Below are 11,462 nucleotides of genomic sequence, written 5' to 3' on the forward strand. Positions count from 1 at the left end.
AAACAACAATTTACTGTTTGAAAACTCGACCAGCGATCTAAGGACAAAATACTTAGATAAGGAAGATTAATTCAACCAAGACTGAAGACAAAGTCAATTATTGATGTTGTAAACTTTTTTTCCCCGCTGAGAGTCAGTGTCTGTGACTTGGGCTAGTTTTGACAGTAGGGCTTGCTCATGGTGTCACCTTTTGTCCCACTTACTACCACACTGTCTTCCCTAAAAGTTATCAGTTGCTGTCGGGTCTTGGTCTGCTGCACAAGGCCATGCAGTTTGAATATGCTGCCAGAAATATGTCTGGTGTAAATTTGACTCTGCTTTGTTTGAAGGCAGGCTGGAGAGAGAGGCAGCTTCATAAACACTCAAGGTCATAGATTTAACAGTGAGAGTCTGAAAACACATTCAGAACTTCAGCCAAGACAGATGGGACTCAGTGATGCACCTGAGGCCACCACAAAGGGAAACAGCAGGAAGGTGCTGTAATATATTGATTCCAAATAATAGAACAGAATAGAATAGAGTACAGAAACTATAATATATATATATATTTATATATATATATACTGTAGATACATACTTTACTTGACATTGGCTAATTTCTTGGCTCACCATTAGCTTCTTTAGCTATTTTTGCTTTACTCATTCTAATTTTAGGTGCTTTATGAATACATTTTGGGTAACTGCTAAACTGTTAGCTATGTCCGTGTCTACGCTTAATATTTATCAGTTTTTATTGACTTTCTCGGCTAGTTTGTAATTACCTTGGAGCTACTTTTAGCCATGAGGTCTGCTAATGGTTAACTACTTTGGTACTTTGCTGTTTTAAGCTTTGATTCAATTTTAACCTGTCTAGCATTAGCCACGAGCTGTCCTTGAGTTAGCCTAGTGCTAGTCGTAAATACTGATAAAATTACTGTAAATAATCTAATATGCATTTGAAGAGTATTTCATGGACAAAGACCCCAAGGTTGTATAATCATGTTGGCCCTATCCATGTGTTCTGTCTTCACCTTATTTATTGTTTTCCTCTTCAATCTGTTATCCATTTAATCTGTGCCTCTGCCTCCTCCTGTTTAAACAGTCATTTCAGTGAGTAATAAAGAAGGTTTTATGGGATCTAGTGTGCTTGTGTGTGTGTGCGCTTGTGTTTGTGCTGTGTCCCCGCACGTGCTGCTTGTGTGTGTGTGTGTGCCAGGAAAACACCTCTTGTGGTTTCATCCTGGACAATACCAATTATACTGTATTTATTTTTCTCTTTCAAATCATATTTCACCCTTTTCTTGGTATTTGTCTCTGAGCTTGTTCATTTCTTTCCCCCATTTCAGCACAAAATATAGGGGAGAGACATTGGTACTTTTTCTATTCTCCTGACCATCAGTCAGAACCAGTTATCTTCAGCCCATTGATCATACTACTCCATTAGAGCAGGGTTATAGCCTCCTGTGACCTGCAGAGGTGCTGTGGTCACATCTCAAGAGACTGTGGAGATGTGTTTTCTAAACCCAGTTCAATCTAACTGGACCTTTACACCCAGCACACAACAATATATATTTCTAATCTGTGTACGGTACACACATTGGTTATTTAAAGGCTGTGTTTAATTCAATTAACCCCTGTTCAAAACGTGTTGCACTTTTGTCAGTTAACAATCGATTTCCTATTTTAAAAATAAGACTTTTGATCTATTGATCTGTCCTGGTTTCACAGAGACCATAAGACTCATGGAACATGGTAAAATGGTTGTCATAAACCCGAGGAGATACTTTGAATTATTTTCTCACCAGGACACCAGGTGGCAGATGTTGTTAGAACTGTAATCCTTTCCAGCGTGGAGATCAGTTCATAACTCCAGGGGGAGAAGGGGTCTGTCTGGGTATACCTGTTTTTTCCCATAGACCAAAAACATGCTCATTATTGGAGTAGGTTGATTGGACACCCTAAATTGACCGTCGTTGTGAATGTGAGTGTGATTGGTTGTTGGTCTCCCCACCAGTGTCCCCTGCTACTCTACAAAAGAATAATTGGTAGAATGGATGGATGGATGGAATCTCACCAGACTGCAGGCTCTGAACTTGAGTTTGTCAGCAAAGAAAGCGGTCAATGAAACCAGATTAGACTTTGTCAGCTGAGGAGCTGTTTTCTTGTAAACAAGATCACGACTGAAGAGGAGTTAATAAAGTTTCTGCCACTTAGAAAAGAGACGCAGAAGGCCCCGGTCAACTGCCTCCGCATGTGGTTAGTTTGTAAATTAAAATAAGGATTTCACTGTGAATGTTCAAAAGACTGATATAAATTTAGTGAGTGGTCTTTGAGGCTGGTTTCCTATTTTTTCCTGTTGCAGATATTTAAATGGAAAAAAAAATTGAGCATGAGATCCCCTCTAATGTCCCCATATCATTTCTGGTTGTTTTCCTCCCACATGTACTATTTCTGGCAATGTTATTATTTTTATTCCGCCTTGTATTGCCTCAACGTAAAAATGTGTGTAACAGAAATCGCTAACAGAGTGAGGAAGAGGTAATAGAGTGAGGAAAGTGGAAAATTGAGATGGTTGTTGGAGTGCGTTCAGGCTCACTGACAGGAATATTAACCGTGTTTATCTCTTTGCTCTGCTGCGTCCGACACTTTGCTTTGTGTTGCTCGCGTTCGTGACTTGTCAAGACTAACGTTTTTCCTCACTGTAACTCTGCTTATAATCAAAACCATTCCTCTGTGTTAAACAATGAAAACAAATGAGTTCATAATAACAAAACTCCTAACCAGATCTTGTCTTGTTTTCCTTGAAAACTTTGAATTACATTTTCCTTGCCTCCAGCGTTAAACACCTGCTCCAGTCTGACAGGAGATTACAGAAGCTCCAGAGCAGATCTTTCATTTACCTCACAAACGCACAGAGGGAGAAAATTCCTCAAGCAATAAATTAGGAGCTGCAGTGTGAACAACAGGGAGGTTTCATGGAAACAACAACAGATGCAGGAGTTTGAAGGTGGAGAACACATTCAGCTCCTGCATCTAAGACTGACAGAAACAGCAGAAGAAACAGGTTCTAATGTTTTATAGAAACATCAGTGATAAAAGGTGCAATTCAATGGCTGCAGTCAGCGCTGGCAGACAGAGGCAGTAGTTTTTTTTCCCCCACAACAACGTTGGTTAAACACCACTGTTGTTGTGGGACCATTATCTGCACATTAGGTGATGATGGGGAAATCATTTCTCTGTGTCTCTGTGTCTTCAGTCCAGTGCCACTCTGACTGTCTGTCCTGCTCTGAAACCATTGACCACTGTGAGAAATGCAGGAACCCCAAGTCTGTCCTCCACCTGGGTCGCTGTCTGTCCTCGTGTCCTGAAGGTTTCTACCTTGATGGATCAGAGTGTCAAGGTAACACTGACCTGATTACATGTTGGCCTTTTTTAATATTTATTGATTATAATCATATATATTTGTAATATTAAATTATTTTCTCATGCTTTTTCATATTGGTGAGTTTTAAAGCCTTAATGTTTAGACAAGATGTGGTTTAATTACAGGATAGAATTAGTATTAAGATGTATCATATTTTTATAATAAATATCTTACGATTTAAATACCAAGGACTCTTGTTATCCTGTCAGTTTGATGTTTCATCTTACTAACTAAAACGTACCAGTAATGTTGGTAATGTGGCTGCACACGGCCATGATATGCTTGTCCACCACTGTTCGCAAACTTCACTGCTTAACTAGAGAAAGGTGATGTCAAGGGTAAACTCAACGTTGATTGGATGTCGTCTCAGACCTCTTTCGCCTCATTTGCATCACGTCAGAAGCTCCAATCGAGCTGTCTGATATTAAATTGCACCATTCTAAATTCATTGTGTATGTGGAGTTGCTGTGCACCTATTGCTTTTGGTGTGAACAGACCATTAGTGTGGGTTTTTGTCTATGTTTAGTTTTAGCAGTTTCTTTTGTTAAATTGTTTTATGACTAAAATCCATGCTATTTCGAATATTTTAGCGAGACTTTACAACTTTTTGCTTTCTAGCTGTAAGTAAATGTTTGTTTGTGTCAACCCCTTTTCTCAGCCTGCCGCTTCTCTTGCGCCTCCTGCTCCAGCGGTTATGACTGCCTTTCCTGTAGCCCGCAGCGACCCTTGCTAAATGCTCAACATGACCAGTGCCTCGCATCCTGTCCCCAAGGCTCCTACCAGCACGACCAGTCACACTGTCACAGTGAGTGTCACGGATCATTGTGTTTATTAATGAAAATCTGAAAATCTGTTTGAACTCACAGGTACATAGTAACTACTAGTCTAGTGCTGCCTCTTGTGGTCAGTTTGTGTCATTAAGTTAAATCATAACAGAGGATTTGTAACAGTGAAACAATGAGACATTTGACACTTAGTAGTCCAACAGCTCTGTGTCTGTGAGGTAAAATCTTTGCAAACCAGTTTTCCGCAGAAGAACTCATCAAGACATTTAGAACAAAACAGTTTACTTTAAATTATTTTGCTTTTTTCTTTACTTTTTTTCTGCAGACAGTAAGTTTTTCCCAATCAAATCAAGAACATTACACCTAAAAAGTAATTTTCTGGGAGCTCCAGTTAGAATTACTCTATTACTTTATACATTAAACTGTATTTCTCATTTATATCCAGTGAGATTAAAAATAATAGTTTCTGTGTTTTATTTTCTTCACTATAGCATATACCTTTATTTGAAACTGTGTTCCCTAATGACTGTGTTCAGGAAAATATGTTTTACATTAAGGTTTACAACAACATTTTTTTTTTTTTAATTTTCTCTTTTTTTTTTTACTAAGATTGGAATTTGAGCGTCTGTGGTACAACTAAAATGATTTAGTGCTTTAAAAAAACAAGATCTAATGAATATAGATTGTTTAAAACTTTTAATTATTTTGAAAAATGTAATTTTGTCAGTCCATCGTGAATTAGCTCTAAATTTAAATTATTTTGAATTAGCCCTAATCCTGGATTAGTGTGTAGCAGAATTGAATGCTTAGATCTATAGTTGCTTTGGCTGCAGGGGACGCTATATAAAAACACAATGTGTGTGTACGTGAGTGTGTGTGTGTGTGTGTGTGTGTGTGCGCGTGTGTGTGTATGCCACTATGATTAAATTCTGCTGCTAAATTTTACACCTTAATGAAAGCTTTGAAGAGGATTTAATCTCCAGAACATCCCTGCTCTTGAGGTGTCGGGACTTAAAGTGGAGGTGACACCCAGAAACGTGATCTGAGGATGTAACATATAAAAACAGATACTATGACAGATTTATTTTTTGAAAGTGAATTATTTCATAAAGGACTAAGAGAAAGCCAGGCACCTTTTCCTGGAGGCACCAAGAATGTGATTTAAGAGGTGGAAGAAAACCTCATCATTTCGCTAAACTCTCCAGGCAGTTCATATATTATATATACAGTATATACCAAAACTGAAACAGATCCAAATTAGTGATTAGTCCTTAGTAAATTTATTAATTTGGTTAATTTACAAAAAAATATTTATTATTATTTTATGTATTTTTTCTCGTACATCTATATCTGCATTACCTACAAATTCTATGTAAAGAAAACACTCACTTTAATCTGTATTTTCATTTTTGCTTTGTAAAACAAAAATGAAGAACATAGAAGAATCCTATACTGTAATTTGTTCTCATTTATTTTGAAAACAACCTAGTGTTAAGAAGTGATGACTTATGAGACAGATAACTAACCACTGTCTGTCATCAGTAACATTCAGCAGCTCAATGTTTGTGTTTTAATTAATCTTTCACCACAGGAATAAAAAACCAAAACAGCTATCAAACACAAACACTTGTCTTTCAAAAACATGAAAACATCAAAAACAGAAAATACTTCCCTGTTTTTTTTTAGGTTCTTTGATCATTTAACCCACAGGAAAGAATCATTTTAATATTTGTCCATGTATATAAACAACATATTTTTCATCTCTTTTTTATTTCCTCTTTGGTTCTTATGCAAATATAACTACTGATCCACTCCTTGACAGCTGATTCAGCAACATTTTTTAGGTCAATATTTACAAGTCGGTTCTGTGTCATTTGGTCATGTTTGCCATGTTTCTTTACCTTTTAGCGGTTTTACGGGGTGGGGGAGTGACCGTTTGTGACAGTCCTATAATTCACTTGCTGAACTTCTGAAATCTGAGAGTACGTCTTACGCCAGTTCAGCTGCAGGTTTAATCTCCATTTCTCCAAACCCCTGCTTCAGTGCAGATAAAGATTTTATTATTAGTGCTGTGATTGAGAATTTCGAGATTCTCACACTGACAGGAAACGTGAGTTAAGGGTTTTATTTATATGTCTATTCGTGTGACTGATGTTCCGGTTGAGGTTCAATCTCCGGATAACTTTTCAGAAATTTAAATTGGTTTCCACACAAGGGCAAAAGAGCATACCCCTGTGTATGCTGTGTGTGTATGTGGTGTGTGTGTGTGTGTGTTAAATGCTGAAAGTTTACTCTTTTCAGCGTTTTTTTGCTTCTTCAGCTAAGTGTATCTTAATAAAATCCCAACGGAACAGGATTAAGTCGGGATTACTGTACACTGTTATATTTATGGATTTGATGTTGGAGGGTGGAAACATATTTTTTGTGCTGCCCATTTTAGTGTTGCTCATCTCTTGTAACCACTTTAGAAGTTCCGTGGAGGCGTGAAGAAAGCCAATGACCCACTGGACTCCTGAATGGATCAAGGCCTTTGGCAGGGCTGGTTCTGCCTTTGCTAAGGCTAATGTGCACTTCCTTTCCTCTGGACGGCCACTCTTTTTCACGGCCAATGGCAATGATGATCTTCTGACTTTTGCCACGTCCAAGGTGACTGAACTCTGGTCTGTGTGCCACCTAGCAGTCATCTATGAGTTCATGATGCAGGTACATCATATTCCTGGATGGACCTTCCTGCCATGGCTGCTGACCAGCCCCTTGAACCATTAAGATTCTGGCCAGACGTTATAGCCGCATGCATGTGGACCTGCTGTAACCCCTACGTTCCTTCTGTGTTTTTGTGCATTTGGTTGCTATGGTGGATTGTACCACCAGGTGGCTAGAGGCGTTTCTTACTTTCTTTCTTTCTCTACTCTCCATGATATTCGCAGATATGGCATGTTCATATCATGCCTGAGTCACACATTTTGGAACTCGGTCTCACCTTGAACGGCGGTCGAATTTTCTCAGTTTTAGAGCTCTGGTCAGAGCTGACAAGGTCCTTGAGCCAGCAGGTTCATTGTGTTGGATATAGGTGGACGTACAGAGCAAGTCATTTTGAAAAGGCTCAAACCAAAGCATCTTGTGCAGGATGACGTTAAGGTTTTGGACCAGGACTCCAGGTACTGTTGGGTACCATCTCCTTCTGGGATTTTGGTCATGTCTATTAAGGCTGATGGTTCTGGTTTCCAGCCTGCACCTGTCTGTGCTTTGACCGCAACTGATTTTACCTGCTGTATTGACTGGTTAAAGTCACAGCTGTTATGTATGGCAGACTGCTTCGCTCTCCAGTGAGGGACTGGTTGTTTGGGGAAGGAATGAGACTTAAGGGAATGTCTCTCCCCCTGCAGGACTGTGGGCAGAAGTCCTCCTTTTGGTGCACCGTGGTTTTCTGATTCAACCCTCCTTCAGCGTGTTTCCTCATCCTGCCTCAACTTTGTTTTGTCTTCACTCCTGGATTGCTTTATTTACCTCTGGCTAAACTCACTAAACTCTGTAGTAGCTACATTAAATTTACATGTAATTCTAAAACAGGTTATTCTAAGAACAATTTTAAGCTACACTGGCCAAAACCTACTATTTCTTAGAGAAACTATGACACATCACGTTTTCACCAAATGTCTGCAGTTGTGGCTAACAATTACCATTTTTATTGAGTAAGTTTGCCTATCTGTACAGAACATGAGCTGCAGTCCTGACCCAGAGTCCAATGATGACTGCGTTAGTGTGTGTGGAGAAACATGAAAGACATTTTATTTCACTAAAAAATCAATATATGGACACTCTTCTGTCTAAAGTGCATGGGATGAGATTTTTATTGTATGTGATTAAAGTCAACACCTGGTTATTTTTAGATTCTGCTGCCCGGGTTTTTATACTCTGTGTTAAATCAAGTGAAGTCCAGCAGAAATGAGCAGCATGTAATTATACAGCGCAGAAGAAAGAGATCGTGAAGAAAGAAACACATTAGAGTTTAAAGGATAGAGAGATTGGAAGAAATGAGATGCTGGTAGGAAACAAGAAATGAGGAGAAATGTGGAAAAATGATGCAGAGAAACTGGAGGACAAAGAACAGAGAGCATCATGGGACGATCAGTTGGGTGGTTGGAACAAGGAAACAGGAAATGCTGAGGAGAATAAAAATGAAAGGACAGGGAGGTTTCAACTGTCACTGTCAAACTTCTTCAACACAGAACTTTCTCCCAGCTAAAGGTTTAGGATGACGAGTGATTTCTTGTCTAAATTTGTTTGACAAGACTAAAAAAATAACTAAAACTAACTTACATTTAATTTAATAAAAAAATAAACAGATACAAAAAGTCATTAATGCCAAAATATTGTTGGCATTTTATTGGGATCAACAGACAATTAGTTATATTAAATGAATCACCAGGTAGCTGTGTTATTATTTGTGTTTTCTCATGGCATTTTCTTTTTCATTTTTTATCTTCAGGTTGTCACGAATCCTGTTCAGACTGCTATGGTCCAAGTTCTGAGGACTGTGTATCATGTTCTGATCCTGCTGCCCTGCTCAAAGACAGACAGTGTGTCCAGGACTGTGGTCCAGGGTTCTACAGCCGAGACGGAATCTGCTACGGTAAACAAGAAACTTTAATCCACACTGAGAAAAAGTCAGAGCATATTGAAAACCAAGGAAGTTCAAGTTTGTCAGAGAGAGATCAATACGAATCAAAAGCGGTCCGATGCAGTACACACTTACTTTTGGGACCAGGACTCGACTGAATCTAGACCATAGTTAAGCTTTTCCAAGAATTTTAAAGACCAGAAGCCTTATTTATGTGAAAAAAGACCAAAGACCAAGTAAAAAATGGAATGTTAGTGCTGAAACGGTGCATGTATTTCATATCACATACAACACCCTTTTATCTAACACTGACAGTGTGTGAAGAGTAACCATAGTAAAGCAGAGTGGAAGAAATGTCCAACATAACACAAAGGTAACAGAATGAAATTTCTACATGTGACTTATTTAACTGCGTCCAATATCAATTTTGCATCAGTTAGTGGATAGCACATGTAAATCAAATCCAATGGTTGCGCTGTCTTTCCGGTCAGCTCTTTGGAAACACTATGGCTTTTAGTGTATTATAGGTGCGATAAAGAAAGGCCATTAAATTGGGCAAAGGGAATGTGTCGTCATTGTTAGGTTGAAATGGGCCATTCAGATGATAACTAATTTGAAGTTGTGGTTAATGACTGGTACTAGAAAAAACTCAAGTGCATAAGCAGTGAAAATGTTTGAGATACACACATCAGGCGAGGAGGAGCTGAGGGAGTCAGTGTACCAAGATGTATGACGTTATCATTAGCAATGCTCAGGGAAGATTTTATTTCGGTTGATATATAAAGTATTTTATTTGTTTGAGAGCGCAACCATTTACCATTTTGACATTTATTAATAAATGGCATTACTCTTTTTTTTTCTCACCACATTTCTTTTGGTACCATAAATGTACTGAGCCGTGATGTCAATGCTAAGGTATGTAGTGATAAAGAAATCCTGAGCTGCTGGGATAGAGATGACTTCTGTTTTCATAGAACTGTAGGTGAAGGTTTGTTTTCCCCCTTTAAACAAAAGACCGTAATTACTTTGGTTCCTTTCTGTGTGTTGAACTAACAAGGATCTGCAGCAGCAGCAGATCTGAGGTGTTTGAATATGAATGTTTCTATTTCTGAAGCCGGGATAAAGAAGAACATAAACACATCATGTTCCCTGAGGAGCACAGTGAAAACAAAGCAGATGAGATCTTGTTTTTGCCTCACCTGCGGCCTTCAACTCTTGTCCTCCTCCACATCTTCCTTCTCCTTTTGCCCGTCTTTTTTCCTCCTCCTGTCTTCTGCTCCTCGTTCTCTGTCTTCTCCTTCCCCTGGTCTGTAAATGTCAGGAGATTGTGATTACAAAGTTCATATCCATTAGAAGTTTCTCTGTGACTCTTGGTTTAAAATGTCAAACATCATCATAAGAGCTGAAGAGATTTTAACCTTTATGTGCTCTTTTCTTCCTCAGGGAGTCCCCCCTGTTGCTTTATTATGTAAGCTTCCTGTTTTTATCCCTGCAGCAGAAAAGACAAGGCTGAAAAGCTTTTTAAGGGATTGTAGTGTCTGTTTAGGTAAAAGTCAAAGACATGTTTCAACCTGTCAGTTTAAAGGAAAAGGAATTTGGCCCAGTTAACTCTGATTTGCTGGACATTTTGGTTTGTCTCTTATTTTTTATATATATATGTCTTTATACTATTTTAACCAGGTTTCTAAAGACAGAGAGAAATAAAAGTTGTCGCTGTTTTTATCAGGTTGTTTTGGACTGAAACATTACAGCAAATACAACAGGCTAAAAAAAGCCACCTAGCAACACAAGCTCTTTATTTAAACGATTGTCTTGTACAAAAGGTCTCTAAACAAATAAGGTCTGATGAATTTACACCTACGTCCAAAAATACCTTGTTGCAAGTGAGAAGTAAAGCTGTGGCACTTTAGAGTAAACTGATAATCAGTTATTCATACAAATTAAATGTGGTGTTGTTGTCTTATTAAAAGAACCAATGAGAAGGAAGGCTGAGGCACAGAATAAAAATCTAAAAAGTCAATTAAAATCATTGACTCGTGTGAATGTGATTTGATGAAATCTTATTTGTATCAATATTGGTCAATATTTGTTCTATAACTCCCCTTTCTCTGCAGTAGGTTGTGCTACGTACACATTCTAAAGCCCTGTTTGATGAATGTGTTTTTTTGATCTTATCTCCTAAACAGTATTATGCCAGAAAATATTGCAGAAATAGTTTCAGGGAAATAACCCATAATATCTTATATCACCTTAAACTCAGGTCTGTCCTGAAGGGACAAACGTTTCCCACCAAAATATGGTAAAATAGATTATAGTTATACAAAATTAACTAAGACGTACGTGTCAAACTCAAGGCTCGGGGGCCAAATGCGGCCTGCCAAGCCGTTTTGTGTGGCCTGCGGGAGCTTAAAAAGCATTTAGTAAAGTCCATGCAGCAGAGTTTCTTAACCTAAGAAATTAAAAAAAATATATTATTACACAGCAATAAACAATATTTGTACTTGAATAAATAACAATCAATAGCAGAAACATGTATTAGTCTGTTATGGAGGAGCTACATCTATACCAGTGGTCCCCTTAGTTACATCTATACCAGTGGACCCCTTAGTTACACCTATACCAGCGGTCCCCTTAGTTACATCTATACCAGTGG

At 38.3% G+C, this 11,462-nt stretch overlaps 1 protein-coding gene across 1 annotated transcript in view; it reads left to right on the plus strand.

The window, feature by feature from the left end:
• Positions 1 to 11,462, plus strand: part of fras1 (Fraser extracellular matrix complex subunit 1) — a 98,962-nt gene that overhangs the window by 39,417 nt on the left and 48,083 nt on the right. Inside the window, 3 exon segments of the mRNA XM_008335639.3 lie at positions 3,236 to 3,379; positions 4,062 to 4,208; positions 8,678 to 8,821. Coding sequence (XP_008333861.1) covers positions 3,236 to 3,379; positions 4,062 to 4,208; positions 8,678 to 8,821 — 435 coding nt within the window.

This window comes from Cynoglossus semilaevis, chromosome Z (genome assembly GCF_000523025.1).
Source record: "Cynoglossus semilaevis isolate Cse_v1.0 chromosome Z, Cse_v1.0, whole genome shotgun sequence".
NCBI lineage: Eukaryota > Metazoa > Chordata > Actinopteri > Pleuronectiformes > Cynoglossidae > Cynoglossus > Cynoglossus semilaevis.